This window comes from Numida meleagris, chromosome 3, assembly GCF_002078875.1.
Source record: "Numida meleagris isolate 19003 breed g44 Domestic line chromosome 3, NumMel1.0, whole genome shotgun sequence".
NCBI classification, from domain to species: Eukaryota; Metazoa; Chordata; class Aves; order Galliformes; family Numididae; genus Numida; species Numida meleagris.
In genome coordinates, this window is record NC_034411.1 from 40,447,593 (window position 1) to 40,466,518 (window position 18,926).

The 18,926-nt window shown below is 36.7% G+C and overlaps 1 protein-coding gene across 1 annotated transcript in view; it reads left to right on the forward strand.

Moving 5' to 3' along the window:
• Positions 1–18,926, forward strand: part of GALNT2 (polypeptide N-acetylgalactosaminyltransferase 2) — a 93,406-nt gene that overhangs the window by 43,412 nt on the left and 31,068 nt on the right. Inside the window, exons 2-6 of the mRNA XM_021391438.1 lie at positions 5,379–5,469; positions 9,612–9,765; positions 14,917–15,015; positions 15,579–15,646; positions 16,483–16,548. Of these exons, the coding sequence (XP_021247113.1) occupies positions 5,379–5,469; positions 9,612–9,765; positions 14,917–15,015; positions 15,579–15,646; positions 16,483–16,548 (478 nt within the window). The remainder of the gene's footprint in view (positions 1–5,378; positions 5,470–9,611; positions 9,766–14,916; positions 15,016–15,578; positions 15,647–16,482; positions 16,549–18,926) is intronic.

An 18,926-nucleotide genomic window follows, 5' to 3' on the forward strand; every position in this document is an offset into this window, starting at 1 on the left:
TTCTTGAGACATCCTCTTAGAAGGCAGGAAATCAGAAAGCAAGCAGATGAATTTGATTCTTCTTGATTAAGTTTCTCCAGGACTAAGAGTCATTGGTGCTTCAGAGCCTGCTTAGCTATTCTGAAAGCATCTCATGTGATGTCTGTTTGTAGGCTTGTAAACTGGGTTAGGGAAAGTGAAGTAGCAAACAAGATTGTTCTTTGGCTGCATCCATGCATTGCCAGCTTTGAATCCTTTCTCAGGTAACTAGCTTCTGCAGGGATCCTTGGTGCTCGATGGGGATCTGAATCCTAGCAGGCACTAAACTGTTACAATGCCAAGTGCTGAGCTGTGTAACATCAAGGTGCTTCTGCAGATCTGGTTCCAATGCACCATTGGAGCAGAAGTATATGGAATGTTGAGAGAAGTGTCTGCTTCAGTGAGAGCACCTCTTCCAAAATCAACTAATCAGCTAATTTGGCTGATCTGTACTGCATGGTACAGAAAAGCCTTCTATTAGACTGGCTGGACCAGATGATACTTTGAAGATGCTGCCAGTATTCAGTTTCCTTTTAGGAAACCTTCAGTAGAAGGAAATCTGCCTGCAGTTGGCTCTTGGCCAGCATCTTAAAAGCAAGTACCAAAGCTGATTTTTAAGCTCTAGTATGTATTTTGTCCGATTATGCCTCTCTTCCCAATTATTCTATCTTAATATGTGTTACCAAAGTAGAGCTTTCTATTTTGTTTAATTTCATGCTTTGCATTATGCATGGACAACATTGAAATGTTGCACTGCTATACAGCGATGAGCAAGGGAGGTCTTTTCCACGTTTGACATGCATCTAAGGTGGCTAGATGGTGTTAGCCCATGGGATAGTGCTGTGTGTTCACCCATGAGATGTTTCCATCTGTGCTGCTGCTGCTTCAATTGAGGAGACAGTGAGCAGCTGTCCTGGTAGTGTATGGTGCAGTCACAGCTCCCAGCCATCTCCTGTGCCTTAATGGTGTGTGGTGTTCAGCGTCTGGGTCCACAGTGGCAGGAAGGAGTGGAGCTGGATGCACACTTGGCTTCCAGTTGATGTTTTTAACCACAAGAGTTCTTCTGTAGCCTGTGTTGATTTGCCACTTATAAGGCATGTGAGATCTTGATATATCTAGCGATGTAACACATTGGTAAATTGTTCTCTTGGTGACGGGAAGTCAGTGTAGGATAGAAATCCTATAATGAAGTCTAATATATCACAGTTAAATGTCAAATCTGTGGCACTTGAAATGTGAGTTTAAAAAAGAAAAAGACATAAATAGGAAAAACAGTAGTACTTCTATAGAGCAGTAATACCTAGAGATTTGGATTAGTTTAATGTCTTTTTTTGTGCCAAGTGAAATAACAATCTGCAAAACACTAATTGCTTTGAAACACTTCTAAAGAATATAGCATTAGATGCAAATAAATATACCCAAACCAGAAGGGGAAGCAGTCTGGATGATCTAAGTAATGCTAATGAAATGATCCAATAACGTATGTCTGTGTGTAATTACAGCTTTCTAAACTGAAATGGCACTTATCTTACATTTCTTGCTGTAAATGATGACATCTTGCAGTAGATGTGTAGAAATGCTGTAAAAATAAGTTTGAATCTTTCTTAGAATTTTTACTAAGTGCCTCATCCTCCTTTCCCACCCACCACTCAGTTTAGTCTTAAATATGTAACTAATCATTTGATGAAGCTTTTTTTTTTTTTTTTGCTCTGTGGAAATTAGCTGAGAGTCTAAGTCCTGAAGCTGAAACATCCTACTGCACCATTTTTCATATCTCAGATTGAATCTACCACGTTGTGTTAATGGAGTGGACGAGTTGAGCAGGAGAAGAAAAGGGGCAATAGCAAGGCTTATGAACTAATGTATGCTTTTTCAGGTGTAGAGACACTTCAATGTTTTCTGAAAATAAAGTTGCTGTATTTTAGCAATTAATTAGCCTAAATAAAGAGAAAAAAACACCAATAAAAACTCCTCATTTATTCAATTCTTCTATCTATAGCAAAAGCTACTCTGAGCTCTATGAAGGCTGCTCTGGAAGTAATGCCTCCTACTTATGATGTCAGCCCATGACATCTGAGGCAGATGTTGGTTGTATGGCTGTAGAAGCTGAACCTTCCCACCAATATCCCGTTAAATTTTGTTGCTGTGTGACAGATGGCAGCAGAGGGACAGTCTGACAAAATGGTGTCTAACGCGGAAGTGCTGATGAAGCAAAAGTGAGTCACTGAGTTACTCCATGAGGAAAAAATGGCACCCACTGGCATTCATTGATGCATGCTGAAAATTTCTGGAGACCAAAGAGTGGATGTGAGAGCATGATGAGGCAGTGGGTGGTGCGTTTCGGCAGTGGTGACTGTGGGTCTCACCCACTGGTGCAGATTGTTAGGGGCGCGGCATGCATGTTCTTGTTGCTGGTGAAAATGCACAGCTACTGGTGGTGACTATGTTGAAAATATTATTATGAAGTGTTAAATATTAGTAATATCAATACTGTTGTAGCATTAGCCTTTTTCTAATTTTACTCATTAAATCTCTTTAATCATGAGAGCTTGGAACTATGCCTCTCATTGAGCAGTTTTGGTTGTTTCAATCTTAAGCTTAGCTTTTTATGTGAATGAAGTTTGTCAATGCAAGAATTGTAATGGTCTACTGAGATTATTCATTGAATGCAAACAGCTTTTTAAGATTTCATTAGAAACTGGTATTTTGTTTCACTCTAAGCAAGCTGAAAAAGCAATGCTTTCCTGTGATGATGACAAAATAGGAATATTATCTGACCGTATGCTTCATTTGTGTTGCACCAAATTAACACGGCGAAACAATTTACAGTTAGAGATCCAAATAAACTAGTTGATCCAGGTGTATTTATATCTATGGCATTAATGTTTGCTTTCTTTCCCTTTCATGTACTTTGAGATCTCTCTAAAGGGTATATTGTATTTTTTCCCCTTTAAAGGCATTGAATGTCTACAAATATCTTCAAAATGCTTAATTGGCTGAAAGTTGGTGGTTAAAATAGAACATCATTAAAATAGACTTTTTTTGGAGAAGAAAAATACCACAAAGCCCTTAATTAAAGGCACAGAGGTTAGAGGTCAGTATCCCATACTCTGCCATCCCTGTTCTGTTCGATAGGGAGCTCTAGGAGGGCGACTGAATACCCAGCAATCTGTGTTAGGAACTTCCATCCTTGCAGTGGGGCTTGCCTGAGAATTTCTGTAGGCTGTACTCAAAAAGTTGGGTACAAGTCTCTCATTCATAAGTATTCAAAATTGCATTCAACTTTTCTAAGTCTAATTTTTGTCCTTTGTAGTTTAATTGGGACAATGGTGGGAAAACAAGGGGAAAGAACTTAATATATAATCATGCCTAATGACACATATTCCTATGCTGTTAAGCTCAGTAGGAATGGCAGAAGTTTTCCCTAACGGCTTAAAAGGTGTGAGGGTGGAAGAAAAAAGAATGAGAAAGAACTCAGTGCCTTTCCTTAACCTCAGGAAAAAATCCCTCCAGATTCTTTTGAGTGCTTAATGGATGCTTTGCTTTTATTTTAATTAACATATTTTTGTCTTGGTCTCATGGGACAATAAAGAGCCTGGTAGAATTTCTGCAGAACTCGTCATTCTTGTGTTGGGAAGATTGCCTCCCACCTACAGTTGATGTTTGTAGTTATTCATAAAGTGTTTCTGTAGCACTGCCATCTCAAAAAATGGTATACAGAACCAAATAGCTAGTAAAATCCAGACTTCCAAGAACCAAAGAAAGCTTTTGCTTCAATGTGCTGCTGGGGCTTAAAGCACACTGAAATATACTTTCATTTAACTACATGAGCCGTGATAATTCTCTTGACATGTTTTCTTACCATCTTAAAGTAGTTTTTTTAAGCAGAATTATTGACATCCATAAGGCCTTGTAGCCCAAAACATGGACTGCATGGTGAATCTACTGTGAGAGCCTGGACAAATTCCCTCTCTGCTATATTCAGTACACGATTCTGTGAAAAACATGCATTGATAGCACTTCATTTTTAATTTTAGTGTTTATATATCTGCTTCTCTAGAAATGATTACCAATAAAAAACCATCGAGTTTTGTATTTTGTTTTAGAAATATGAGACATTACATTCAAATCTCCAGTTATTAGTTCTTACTTAATGTAGACATTTAAGCTGAGTTTACACTGGGAAGGTCAGTGTTTGTGCCTGGGGACATGCTGAAAAGCTATCATTTATGGTTTAAATGTTCTCCAGAATGAATTTGGCTCATTCCACCTACTTGTTATTCTAAAGAAGTACCAGATACATCTTAGGAATTGCAATGGCTGAGACCACTTGCAGGAGGCAACTTGCATACTATCACCTTGTTCTGGAGGCTTGGGCAGATTACTTGAAGAGATACCAACAGTTCTGCTCTTTGTAGTAAAGATGTTGCCTTTAGTGGGGTTGCCCAGAAAAAATTCAAAGCTTGTAATTGGGGCATCTTTGATGGAGATGTAGAAAGGGCAACAAAATTTCCTTTAAGAGTCCCAGAGTAGTGAAAGCTGTCTGCACTGAAATCAGTTGGCTTAGTGTGCAAATTACCATTGTTAATTATCTTTTTTTATTTACACTCTTCTGAACTTCATCCAAGTATGTAATGCAATATAAACCTAAATTCCATTGACACCTTGTATTTTTGCAATAGTGAAATAAGAGTATGAGGTTAGATTTTTTTCCCTGTTGAAAGGAAAATGGGACTTTGAGAATAAATGTTGGAATTTGGAGAGGGAGGAGGAGAAAATCTTAATTTTTTTTGTTTACTCTCTCTAAATGGGTATTATCCACGTTACTGTAATAACAAATCCAACAGAGTTACCTGTGAAACCCAGAATAATCTCAAAACAACATGAAAACAACAACTTGTGAATATTTTGGGAGGTTTTTTGGTCAATCAGAGAACTGCCACTTGGAATATAATTGCTAGGTAATCTGACTTCTTTCTGAGGTAACTTTCGTAGTTGTGTTATTCTTTACTGGAGGAAGACTTTCTTCATGTTTCATTTATTTTGCCTGCCTTGCACATTTGAGTATTTCTGGTCAAAATGTTTTTATTCTGTTCTTACCTCTTAATTCTTACTTTCTCCAGGCAAGAATTGTATAGATTAAATGCAAAAGTCTGCCTCAAGATTTTGTCGATTTCTTCAATTTTTTTTAAGCAATAGAGGAAATGACCACCTTTTCTCTTCCAAAATCTGAAGTTGGCTCTCTTGGTCTACTAAATAAGCTTAAAATGCAGAAGTTTAGTTATTGCTGTGTTCTTTGAAAACACAAAATTACATAATCTTTAAAATAATGTTCCTAACTGGTATACTTTGTTTTTCAGGAGGACCCAAATGACATTGATGCCAAAAGGAAAGATGTGCATGTCAGTGATGGGGAGGACAAAGCGCAAAGTGTGGAGACATTACCTCCAGGTACTGCAGTAAAGTTTGTGATGAAAGATGCATAGACATAGCGTGCAGCTACTTGATAGCCATAAAGCAAAGCAGTTCTTCTGATTCTGATCATTCTTTGTAGTTTGGAAAGTGATAGAGATAGCATGTACCTCTGTTCTTAAGGCTTCAGCTTCCTTAAATCTTACCTGCTTAAAATCTTAGAAAGTTATTCTTTGCTAGTACATTTGTGTTGTCTTGCAATAGGTTTGAGCTGCTGTTCAAGCATCTAATAGAAAAGTCCATTTCTCTGTGGATAATGCTGACAGGCAACAGACAAGTCACCTTAGAGCTATACTTCTAAAGATTCAGCCAAGGTTCTGGCGTTTTTTTAACTTCATGTAGCTTTTGTGACAAAGGTATGATGTAGTAGGTGTTTTCTTTCTTGAGCATGCTGATGGTGTACCTTATTTTTCCTCATTCTTCTGGAGTATTTGTCATGTATTCGCAAAGAAACAGAGCAGTATGACTTGTTATTTGAAAGAAATGGAGTCATAACTTGAAGATGAGCTGGGATAGTTAAATGTTACAGAACCTTCATTTGATGTGACTGCTATAAAAATTCTTCTGCTGCTTAACAGCTTCACATCAATGAGATTTAATGTATAGCTAGAATTGTTATAGCAAGGAGTGCAGAAGGACTGAAATGGATTTGAATATTTTACACTCTATTCAAGAACTTTCCAAAGAGGACACCTTCTGATCAGATCGCTTCACAACATTTTTTTTTCTCTTCAATTAACCCTTATTTTTTTAGCCAGAAATAAGCCAGATGTTTGAATTTGTTTGAGTTCTTGAGGAAAGACCTAACTGAAGTAAACTTCCTTTTAAGCAACTGGAAACTTCCATGCCAATAATGTGACATGTGATTCTTATTTTACAGTCATAAAACCCTTTCACTGGATAAGCTGTTTAAAATTCATGCCTTTTTTTTTTCCCTGTAGCCCTTGGATTGCCTTGTCTTATTGCATTCTGGAGAGGGGAAATGAGGGTCTGGTTATGTACATATGCTTTTTGGCAATTTTTTCCAACCCAGCTTGGTTTCTGGCAGATTTCTCCGAGTGCTTTTTCTTGAACAGAAATCTCTGAAAGTTTAAGAAATATTTTTCCTGTTACAGGGATTACAGGTCAGCCAATGCACATTTTCCAGCTAGAATTCTTCTTTCCACTAATATTTAAGTGGAAAACAAGATTTAAAAAAAAAAATCATAAATATTGAATATTTATGTATTCTGAGCGGAACCCTTCAAAGACCTTCTTTTCTATGTTGCCCAAAGTAGCTGTTTGAGTATTAAGAGGTGGGAAGAATTATAGGTCAAAAGGGAGAGAGATCAGAACCTGGAAGGTTAGAAGCAAAATTAGATGCAAGTAGGACAGGTCAGGACGCCTTTCATTTAATCCATTGATTAGCAATCTCTTAAGACTTGATTTAACAGGCCCGATAATTGTTACTGCAAGTAGCGTGAATCTCAAGTCAAACATCAAAGGCTACTCAGAATTTTGCACTCTCAAATCACTATTCTGTTTATTTTCAATTTGAACTTTAGAATTCACACAGAATTCATACTTCTGCAGATACTTTTGGGGTGATATAGAACAAAGTGATCAAATATCAGGAGAGGTTTTGTTCAAAACTGTCTTGCTCTTTCCATTGAGGTTAGGAGACCTGTACTTTAGGTTTCACCATTATGCAGTATAGTGTCTTTCAGAATTCATACGCAGTGAGAAATTATTTGCTATTTTTAAAATTACTTAGAAAAACAGTAGTTAAACCCTTACACTACCTTCTGTACATCAGAGTATATTAATCTTTTGTCATTTTATGACCTGTTTGTATTGCAAAATTGTATTTCTTGTTTTGTGCAAATAGCGATGTCAGCTTTTGTAGTAAGACTGTCTGACCCTAAACTCTCTGCATGGGTAACAAAAGCAAAACTATATAGCCAGTTCTTTTTAAACACTTCTTTTTTCAGCCTTGAACAAACAATGATAGGACTTTCAGCAGTTAATCAGCTAGCTCCTCTGTTAGTTAACAAAGATACGGAATCTCTTAATGTCTGTAAGTCAAAATATTCATATTTATGTTGGGTGTCTTACTGCTTTTAAGCTTCTCTGAGTCAGGAAGAGGGAGTGCATTTGTGGAATTTTGTGTCTACCCATTCCTACATTTCAAGGCTTGCTGCTTGGTTGCACACAAACTTATCTGCTGTGCTTTTCTCCCCTCTATCTGACTTGAAGCTGCTTTTACTGTTATCTGAGTTTTTCCTAATGGATCTGATATATATTCCACACAGTTGACAGGATCTTCTGTTGGAGCCAGAGCCAGGCTTCACCTCCCTCCTGCCTTCTGAAGCCAGATTCACTTGTCTTTTTTATTCTATGGGCTGGCACTGCTTCTCAGTAAATTTGGCACTGTGAAATGGTGTCCCTTCTTGATTTTTTTCCTCAAACAAATCCCCCAAACTAGCACTATTCTTTAAATGGAGCTACTTATGGTTTCATACTTTAAAAAAAAAAAAAAGTACTATTTAAAACCACCCAGTATATTTAAAAAAAAAAATACAGTGAATTGCACTACTCCAATTGATTGCCTCCTCCATGACCTGAGAGTTGGGAAATAACTGCTTCTGTCTATAGGCAAAAAGCAGCTTCGCTGTGTTTCACTTGTTTTTCCCTCTTTGCTCTGCTTTCTTCTCAGCCTCAGAACAACCATACTAGTGATCACCGTAAAATTGAAGAACATCTAACCTTTGCATCTGTAAAACAATCACTTGTCAAGTGCAAGTTCAGCATTGTACCGTACTCTGGTTCCAGATTCCTAACCACCTGAGTGATTTTTGGCTTTGTTTGACTCAAATAGCAAACTCTGCAGTTCACTTACTGTTGGATTTATTGTCATGTTGGGTGTCAGTGTAGGTTGCCTTAAAACTCACACCTAATACTGAAGTTACCAACCTGCTCAATTTAGGTTTTAGGTAAACAGCAAGGAATTATTCTATTTAATTGTATTGAAAGAAAAGTTTTCATTTAATATCAGAATCTCCTAACAGATGTTCTCATAAGATAATTGGAGCATGTTTTATGGATAAAAGCTTTAAATGAGGTACGCTTTAGTTTCTGTGCTTCACAGGTTGAGAGAAGGAAGAAAGGTAAACCTTGAAATGTCTGAGTAATCTATAACTCTCATTAATAGTGGTTGTAATGGAATTCCTTCTGCGTGTATCAGCATTCTGTGGAATATGCCTGAACTTTAGAATTTGCCTAAAAGCTGATTTTAAGAGAAGTATATTATATTAGAATGTGAGCTCTACTTTTTGTTACAGGTGGTATAAATTTGCTGTAGGTAACAAAAGTTTGACTGTCAGTACAAAAAAAAATGTTCAATCAGAAATAAATAATAGTTTTCATACACCTGATATTAAACTGTTTTACAGCAGAAGGTGATGCATATTCTGAAATTTTGTTCCTAGGGGATGGATGTTGATCTGCCTTTCAATTTTGGATATACAAGTCCAAGTGCCACAGCCAGTTATATAAATAGCATCCTCTGCATTAAAGAGTAGTTAATCTGTGATTCCTTTTTGAGTGTGAAGAAGGTTGCAGTTATGTCATATAATTAGTATTGGAGAGCTATGTGGTGCTCTGCCTACCTGAAATGCTAGTTTTTAAGAATAGTGTCCTTCTGAAAGACTTGTATCTTGATTGATTTGGTTGTGGTTTGAATAATTCGACAGTAGTAAATAAAATCGGAATGTCTTTGAAGCCTGGACCTTTAAACAGATCCACCATCTTAAAGTGTATGAATATTTGGAATGTATTAGATTATATTTTAAACTGAGGTTATGGTTGTAGGGGCAAAACCAACAAAATAGCAGATAAGATGAAGGATGGCCATCTGATGATTATTCCTGCAAACTAAGAGCTGTGAAATGGTTCGATTTCATTAATTCACAGGGTGTTCTGGAGCAACTTAATGTGCAGAAGTGAGTATGATGCTACACTGTTAAAAATACTGTTGGGGCTTAATTACTTCGTTGCAAAATAAAATTAGTTATGTTTGGATTTGTGAATTCTCTTGAAGTTGGAGAGGTTGAGCTGGATATTTTCCTGTTTTTCTATTGTAGGAAAAGTTCGGTGGCAAGACTTTGACCAAGATGCTTATGTTAGCGCTACCATGGTGCGATCTGGTCAGGATCCGTATGCTCGCAATAAGTTCAATCAGGTAGAAAGTGACAAACTACGAATGGACCGAAACATTCCTGACACGAGGCATGATCAGTAAGTTCCAAACTGAGCCATGTTTGGCTTAGGTTGGCTGCCTTTTTTGCATATTTTGAGCAGAAACAGGTTTTCCTATAGCAGGAGTTCTCCAGCTTTCAGGATGTAGAACAGTAAACTGTGCTGTAATCCTTTAAACAGTGGAGTAAAGAACAATAAATCTTGTTCAAGTTTTTCTGTTTCCAGGACTTCCATCAGTGTGTATTTGGTATGAAAACTGGCATTGTATTTCTATCTCTTTTTGTCCCTATTTATATGATGACTTTTCTTGGTTTCTACGTTTGTAAACGGTTTTGTCTTAACTGCACTCTGGTGATTGATATCTCAACAAACACAGCTCTGATCAGTATCCCTGCAGTAAAACTCTAGCATTATTTCTACAATTGCTAGTCTCCAGAGATATGTTGCACAGTTCTGCAAGCCAACTCCATGTAAAGGTCTTTCCCACTCAGGTGGGCTGACTGCTGAACCCTTTTCCCATTTCTAAGGGAAACTGTAGGCAAGGTAGTGCTGAGCACATGCTATTGAAGTAATTACTTCAAGGTCAAGTGGATCTGACGTGTTTTTCTAGTATATAAGCTGTCCTGTGTTTATGGCGTCAAAATTCATACCAGAGGTTGAATTGTTGTGTAGTTTGGGAACGATGCTTGTTTGATTGCACAGCGATGACAAATTTTGTCTTCCTGAGTTGCAGGGTTCACCATTCTGTATTTGTGGTGATGTTTTCCTCTTGCTGTAGAAATTACGTAGAAAGTTGTTGAATATGGTGTTCCATCTAATAGACCACATATATGTAAACAAAAGGATACTTTCTTTTTTTCCCCAACCACGAAGTTCATCTTACCCTGCTTCTGAAAGAGTATGGAAGCCTGCCGTGTGTTGGTGTGGCTTTGTGGCTTCTCTGAACCTATGGAGTGGAATAAGCAAGTATAGAAACTACTTCTGAGGGTGACCAAGGTGGAGCAGGAGTCAATATTGGGTCCAATACTGCTTAATATCTTCATTAATAACTTAGATGATGTGGAAGAATCCTGTGTTTCACTTGTTGTTATGAGAGCACTGAAAAATAGGATGCTCACTGAGTAGTAAAGTGTTTTAAATTCCTTTAAAATTGTCTTAATTAAATATACTTCTTTTTGCACAAGGAAGCCATTCAAACTGGTTTTAGACCAGTGTGGTTTCCCCTCTCCCCTCTCTGGTAGGGAAAGCTCAGCCACTAGCACCTTGAAACTCTCATCATTTAGGCTGCATTTGGAAATTTTCTAGATATTTCATTAGATATTTAATATTCTCTAAGGGGATTCTAACAGACAAATGTTCTCTTTTGTTGAGAATAACTTAAATAAGAGAGATGACAGGAGACAAATTATATTACAGTAGCTATGATTGTTGTGTCTTTGTGATGTGGCTTGCTTGGTTGATTTTTGTTTTTTATTTTTATTTTTTAAAATAGTCCTAGAAAAGAGATTTGCAAGGAAGTGTTGAGAGATGTTTTTGGGGAAAAGCTGCATCTGTGCTGGGCTTATTAGACTTTGCTATGAGGCAGATTTAAGTGCCCATCAATCTGTAAATAGTCATCTTTTTAAAGAAAAGAAAATTACTCTAGCAATAATTCCTGCAAATTGTTCATGGTGCTTTCCTTGCTGTCTTGCAGTTAATTTTCCTTCTGTTTTGGCAAGGACAGTAACTGCAGAAGCTGAAAAAGCTGCATTAAATACTTGTTTGAGATCTGTCTAATGGGAAGTGCAAGAGTAACAGCCATGGGAAGAAGAATATGTTAAAGAACCGAGCATTTGACACTTGGAAGCACGTTATATTTAGTAAAAATTGAAAGCAACTGGGTTAAGATTGATATTTTCTTTGGAATCACTACAACATTTTTCTTCAAGAAAACTGAGGAAATATTTGTTTCTGTATGTGCAGCTTTACTAATTGATGTCTGTAAAGGCCATTTGACTTTAAACTAGCTACATAATACTTGTTAAGAGATGAAATTGTCTAGACTGTTTACAAGTAGTTGAATGTGTGAATGCATTTCATTTTTTATACTATATTGTTTAGACTTTTCTGTATCTAACAAATTTATACTAGCATCAAGACAAGTTTTCTGCTTGCTAATTTTGTGAAAGCTTGTCAATGGTACTGGAAAACACTTTGGTTTGCCCCTTTAAGCTGCTTGTCATTGTTTAAGTAAAAGGGAAAAGCGAGAAACGGGCAGATAGAACATATGAAAAGAAGTGAGGAGGTCTGGAGGGATTTAAATGGGATGATGCTCATGACTGTGCCTCTTTCAATAGGTTTGAGAAACCTCTGGGTTTCTTCTGCTGCTGTCTGTTTTTAACATGTCTCAGGCTGAGAGCTGACCTGATCATGGTAGATTTTGGAGACCCAGAAGGTGACTGTCACAGTCATAATAGGAAATCTCCAAAGCCATCCTTTGGTCAGTGTAAAATAGTCTCCCAGGTAGGAGCTGGGTGGAATACTCCATGCTTTTGGGTCTTCTGAGGGCCAGTGCCTCCCACAAATCAGATCAGTGGTTTTTGGTAATGTCTCTCACCTGATGTAGAATCATAGAATCAGCAACGTTGGAAAAGACCTACAAGGTCATCCAGTCCAACCATCCACCTACCATCGATATATCTTGGCATGATTCTGAACAATTACTGGCAGGTGCTTTATTTGGATTAAACTTTTTTCCCCCTGACTCTACAAGTATTAGCAGACTCTGAACTCATATTCAGATTTTCATTTTAAATAGACAAGAAGCAAACTTTCCAGTCTCTTTAGTACCTAGATATCATCTATCGTAGTGAATGTCTCCTTGGTTAAAGTGAATTTTTCTATCAAAGTGGATTTCCATCAAAAAGTGATTTCAACAAACCACAGAGGTTTCAAGCAATTGGCTAATGATGTGAGCTAGCTCAGTGACTCAAATTTCTGGAGGGAAAAATTATACTTTTCATATTTCATTATTTTTAATAATCTTTTCTAAGCATTGAATGTCTAGTTTGATATTTTCAGTTCAAGTTTTATTTTATCAAAGTAAGTGCTGTAAGTTGAGGAAAGAAATTCTGCATTCCAAAACTGATGACATTGTTTCTTTAGTTTGTTGAGTTTAACTGTGGCATTATTGACAAACATAATAGGAAGAGAAATGTTGGATTGAAGCATTCTTCCCATTTTATTTGAAAGTCTAAAAATCTTTTCTTCCTCTGAAATATGCAGTTGTGGTGTTCTCCTGAGTTTTTTTTAAATAAAAGGCTTCATTGCTGTGAGTAATTACCTCTTTAGGTGTGCTCTTTTCTGCAAACAGAACAGTATAACAATTTTTATTACTATTATTGTTATTCTAATGCATTTAATTTAGCATTATGACTTGCTTGCAATAGACTTGAACTAAGTTTACTCACTTTCATGACCTTATTCTAAATTGGATTGATACAGTATTCAATTAATTCTTGTCATGCTAAATTGTGATCTTCTAGGGTTGAATTAGTGAGCGTGACTTATGATGCAAGTTTCAATGGAACACTTCAACAGATTAAAATTTCAAGTTTGGATTCTGAGTGCTCATCTGTAAAGTACCAAGTTTCTTGATCTGTGCCAGGGCTTCATGGGATAACTGTGTGCACAGTAGGCTCATCTTGTGTGGGCAGTTTGGAAGTTACTAGGAAACAGAATAGTTCTTTTAGCACTGTAGGCTTTTGTGTATAATAGCTGAATATCTTTCAGCTGTTTAGATAAATTGCCAAAAGCTCATGATAGAGGAGGTTTTAATTCTTTACTTTCTAGGAATGTTTGTGATGTATTCCTTCAACATTGGGTGCTTCTGGAAAAGCTGTCTGGTACACCCCACCCACAACTGGAGGAACAAAGCTAGATAAAGTCTTGCTAATCTGACATAGACCAGTTGTAGGTTTGGCACAGGTTTTGTTTTTCTTCAAGGCAGTGAGATCACTGTGGCACAATAACATTTTGTTTCACTACGAATGCAAACATTTGTGTGACCTTATGGGTGTGTTGCATTGAAAGCAATGTAATTCCTTGGGATTCTGGAACATGGATGAGGAGAAGAAGCAGATTGCTCACTTTTAATTCCTTGAAGCTGTAGGTTGTGTGATTTATAATTTGTGACAGGTGTTTTATCAGATCTTTCGTATAAACATTTGGCTTGTTTTAGAAGTTAAAGGAGTAAGGGTAGTAATACAACTTTCCTCTTTTCCCATCTTCCCTTTATAGCTAGTTTGGTACTGCATAGATCACAAATAATTCCTTGGTGACTTTGCCACAGGTGCGTGCTGATTCAACTGGGATTGCCCTCTCTAAAGATGTTTAGGCCTGTTGGAATTCTGCCTCAAATGCTCGATAAAGCATGTGTGAAGAAATGCATCACTCATGTTACTGCTTGAATTAAGATTACTATTCTGACTTGTCAGACTGCAAAGATTTTAGCACAAACTCTTTGTTACACAGTTTTTTAGTATGCTATTCTCATTGCAGTACAGAGAGTCCTTTTTTAGGTTTATTGTCAAGGTATTCAAGTAGCTTAATTTTACATTGATGTACAAGAGTTCATTTTTAGAATTTTGGGGTTTTTTTGCTTATATTATTTAAAGGGATCATGAAAAATGAGCTGGTGTAGACTATTGAATGTCTCAGCCTTAAGCTGTTTTCTCTGTTAATGAGAAGTTACATATACAAGCAAGACTAGGATGCAGTATTAAAAACAAAGGGAGAAGTGGACGAGTGCTTTTCTAAAGGAGATAGATACAGCTTGTGAACCTCTGCTTTTTTATTAATGTACTAATTTACTTAGATTTATGAAATGGTCTTAAAATGAAATAGAGCTCTGATTTCATACTCAGTTGCACGAAAGGTACATATAGTAAACTACAGTGATTGTAGTACAATGACATTTTTGTCTACCTACCTAAATCTGACACTGACTCAGGCTGTTGTACACAAAGACAACTACTAAGAGTGGTAGAAGAGGAGCTGATTATAATCTCATTTGAAAACAAGATAAATCATTCTTTCTAGGTAGATGCAGTGTGTACACAGTTTAGTAGATAACTTCTTTTTGATGAAGGCTGTCTGCTAAGACTGTAATGTAAATATTAGATTGAAATGACAGATTATTTTGTCTTTCAGGTGTCAACGGAAACAATGGCGGATAGATTTGCCAGCCACTAGTGTGGTGATCACCTTTCATAATGAGGCACGATCTGCTTTGCTTCGAACTGTTGTCAGGTATACCTAAGAGAATCTCCTAGATTTTTTCGCAAAAAGCAGTTTGCTTGTGCCAGAATAGCTTTTGGTAAAGAGAAGTAGCAGTCCATTATGCTTTTCTGTACCATTTACAGAATGTAAAGCTCGATCTTAATTTCACTGATGCCTCTAGTCCTTACATCCTGAAATAGTGATATTAAACAGACAAAAAATGCTTCCCTTAAGTACAGATATGTAAAAGTGAGAAATGAATTCCAAGAAGATATTTTGAGATTGGTTGTATAAATGGTTTCAAGAAAAAAATTCAGAAGATGGATTTTTCAGGGGCTACTTGACCTAAGGATATCTGCAAAGCTTCCGTTTTCCAAATTGTCTAATTCACTGATTTCTGGAGGCTGGAAATCTGAGGGAGGAACAACTCTGTGCCTTTTTTCACTAACTCTTTACTGAATAGGCCAATAGCTGTTGTAGAGCATAGGATCTTGGACTCAATTAAACTGTAGTTTAACAAATAATGTCATTAAAAACATGGCTTATGGGAGATGGAAACTGCTTTGTATTGAATGCTTTTTTGTCTGTTTCAGTGTCCTTAAAAAAAGCCCATCACATCTTATTAAGGAAATCATACTAGTGGATGACTACAGTAATGATCGTAAGTACTTTTTAGTGTCCAAACGTTATTTTGTTTATTTTGCTGAGACGTTCTGTAAATGGAAGTCGGTGACTCAGTTGAGAGTTAGTCATATGAATAGGAGTTTGCAAAGACTGGTTCTAAACCAGCACTTAATTCCTTTGTGTTTGTCATTGTGGAAGCATGAAGAGTTCTAAAATACTTCAGATGTATTTTATTACTTCCTGTTAGCGGAAGAAGCAGAGTTTAGAGTTGAACACAGCCTTCCCTTCGTACATTATGATGTAAAAATAAAACCCATGGCACTTGCACTAAATACTTCTTTGTAGCGCTGCTTTTAAAGAATGCTGGTCTCCACCACTTTTGGAAAATTCTTAGTGAATAAAAAAGTCAATATTTTAAGACTATTAGGAAAGCAGAATGTTAATTTGAACAGCGAACCTCTGAGTAACACTTTAATGGAAGCCAGTGTCTACATTTGCAATGCTGATTAATACTTTAAGCCTTAATGTTGGTTAAAAGCTTTCCTGTATGCAAAGAAGGCACAAGTTTTAATCTTTTTCTTTTTAAATGAAATGTAGAAACTACTTAAGGTAAGCAAAAAGAGCACAATTAATCAAAAATATTTTGAGTGTAAAATAAAATTAGTTTTAAATAATATAATGGTTGTCCTATTTTCTTACCGTGATAACTTTTATTCCTGGTGAAACAAACAAGCATTTTTTAAGCATGAATCTTAATTATTTGTAACCATGATAATTTTCTACTATGAAATTCTTGTTCTGTTTTTGAAGAGAAACATACTTGTGGTATATGAGACTGTTTTTGATCAATTTTTTTCTGTTTTTTTTTTTAAGCTGATGATGGTGCTCTCTTGGGAAAAATTGAAAAAGTGCGGGTTCTTCGAAATGATCGCCGAGAAGGTAGGCTTGATTTGGGAAAAGGAAGATACAAATTACACTGTGTTGCCTTATCTGCTAATCTACATCAAGTCTTTTAAAGGAACATTCTGTATTGGAAGGGAGGATTTTTCATTTAATAAATCACCTTACACGTGGAAGGAATAAAAACTGATGTATTTGTGTGATTAAAAATAGTAATTCTAATTAATTTGCTATTGTTGTGTGCAGTTGCACCCATGGCAACTTGATACATTGCCTCTCATCCTCAGCCCCTTGTTTTTCTCGCTCCACTGAATCCTCTCTTAAGCTGCTCCAACTGTATTTGAGGTCTCACTGTAAGTTGTATGTAAGTCTGCAAAGATCCAGTTTAAAAATATCCCTTTCTGCTGGTTCCCTTATGAGAGGTGGTTTTAAGGATTCAGTTGATGGACAGCCTGTCAGACTGTTTGGCAAACTTGAGTTTAAGCAGCCAGAAGGGCAGGGACCACGTATGCCAGCTTTTCTTGCATCGTTTTCCTCTTTGTTGCTTTGCACATTATGGCCTCATATCATCGAGCCCTTCAGTCACAGCTTCCTGGCTGTGTAGCTTAAAGTATTAGAGGCAACTGTTATTCTACAGCTGTTTGAAATAGTAACTAAGAGCTGACAGATGAAATAGCTGACTGAGTTAGCAGATATGTGCTTGTTTGTTTTTATAGGCACTGTATCTTCTAGGCTGACAGACTGGGGAGCAGCTAGAATGATTAGATTGTCAGAAGCTGGAAGTAGCATGCACAAAACCTGTGTTGTCCCCTAATTATAGTAATTACATACTGGGGATTCTCAGTATTTAAGTATTTGTTTGGAATATACTTACAAACATAGGCTTGTTAGGAAAGCAGGCCTTTTATGACTTACCCATGGTTTCAGAGTTCTGAGAGAGCTGATCTCATCTTTCTAACCAATGCAGCATTTAAAGATTGTGATAGTAGTAATGGAAAAACTGACTGAAATAACCCTTTGATTTTTTTCTGTACTATAAATATTCTACACTGTACATACAGAGTTTTCATTCATACTTCAAAATAAGCACTAGTATATCTGAAAATGAAATGATTTGACAAATCTCTCACTGTCAGAAAAGAACAACTGCTTTCAAATTGAAAGTGCAGTTCTAGTTTACATGGTGTTTTTGTGAGATTAGAATGAAATTATTAGCCATGAAAGCTACTGTACTGTTCAGGAAGTTTTTCCTAGATATGCATTTGTGCAACCAGATAGTTTTCTTTAATGAAAATATTTTAAGATTTCATTTGATTGCTGCGTTGTTGTGATTGAGCTTAATGCTAAGCTTGCTTTCTATTTTCATATGAAGACTGATACTGGTATCTCAGGCAGGGATGCCTCTGACTGCTTTCCTTTCAGAAATATGTGATGGTAGCTTTAGGTTTCATTTGTAGGACCAGTTTGCTATGGGAACACAAGCGTCTTGGAGAATCTTGTAGGACTGGATGGTCAGGGGAACCTTCTGGATTCCTCCTATTTTATGGCTCCATGTGATTGCGGAGGACTCGATGACCCAAATGGTTACTTCCACGCTCTATTGAAGTAGAGGAAGACTTTAGATTCTATAAATACAAAAGTTAGAAATAAGAAACTCTGGAAGGAGGAATTGCAGAAGTAGAACAAACATAATCAGTGTGCTTTGGGAATGGAATGTGAAGAAACTGCATGGAAAAGTGCTAGAAGTGCTGAGGAGAAGACATGAGTATAGATGATTAGCTGCAAATGTACAACAGGTAAAGAAGAAAGTACTGACACAGAGCATCACGACAGAGCGTATCTACAATACTGAAGTACTCTTACGATAAGAGAGCACAAGGATCTTCATGAGGCTGTTTAGTTGCTAAATATTGGACAGAGCAAGCTAGTTCTATAGCTGTTTACTCTTAAGCTTCTTTTTTTCTCTTTGACAGTCGTATTTTGCAGGTTTATTTTGTAAAGAGGGTGAAAAGAAGTTGGTGGGTTTTTGTTTGGTTGTTCTGGTTTTTTTAGAACTGTTTCAATTAAGAAAAAACAATGCAATTGAAATCAATGAATTTTGAACAGTAATAGAGAAAAATAGGTAGAAAATTCGCAAAGGAGTGAGAGCAAGCTCACTCTCTTCTGATTAAAGGACACAGTGGGTTAGACTAGGGTATGCATGTAAATGTTACAAGGGACTTGGATGAATGGTGAGATCATTCAAAGAGCGAATAATAAGAGTGAAAGCAAGAAAAGAACGGGGCAAATCAGTGAAGGGATCTGTGTAAGTGAAGTGTAGAGAAAAGAAAAATCTTTTGGTTTTTACCAGAAGTCTTCTGTTAAAGAAATCTTTTCAAGGTGAGATTTATAAACAACAATGAAAAAGTAATAACAGC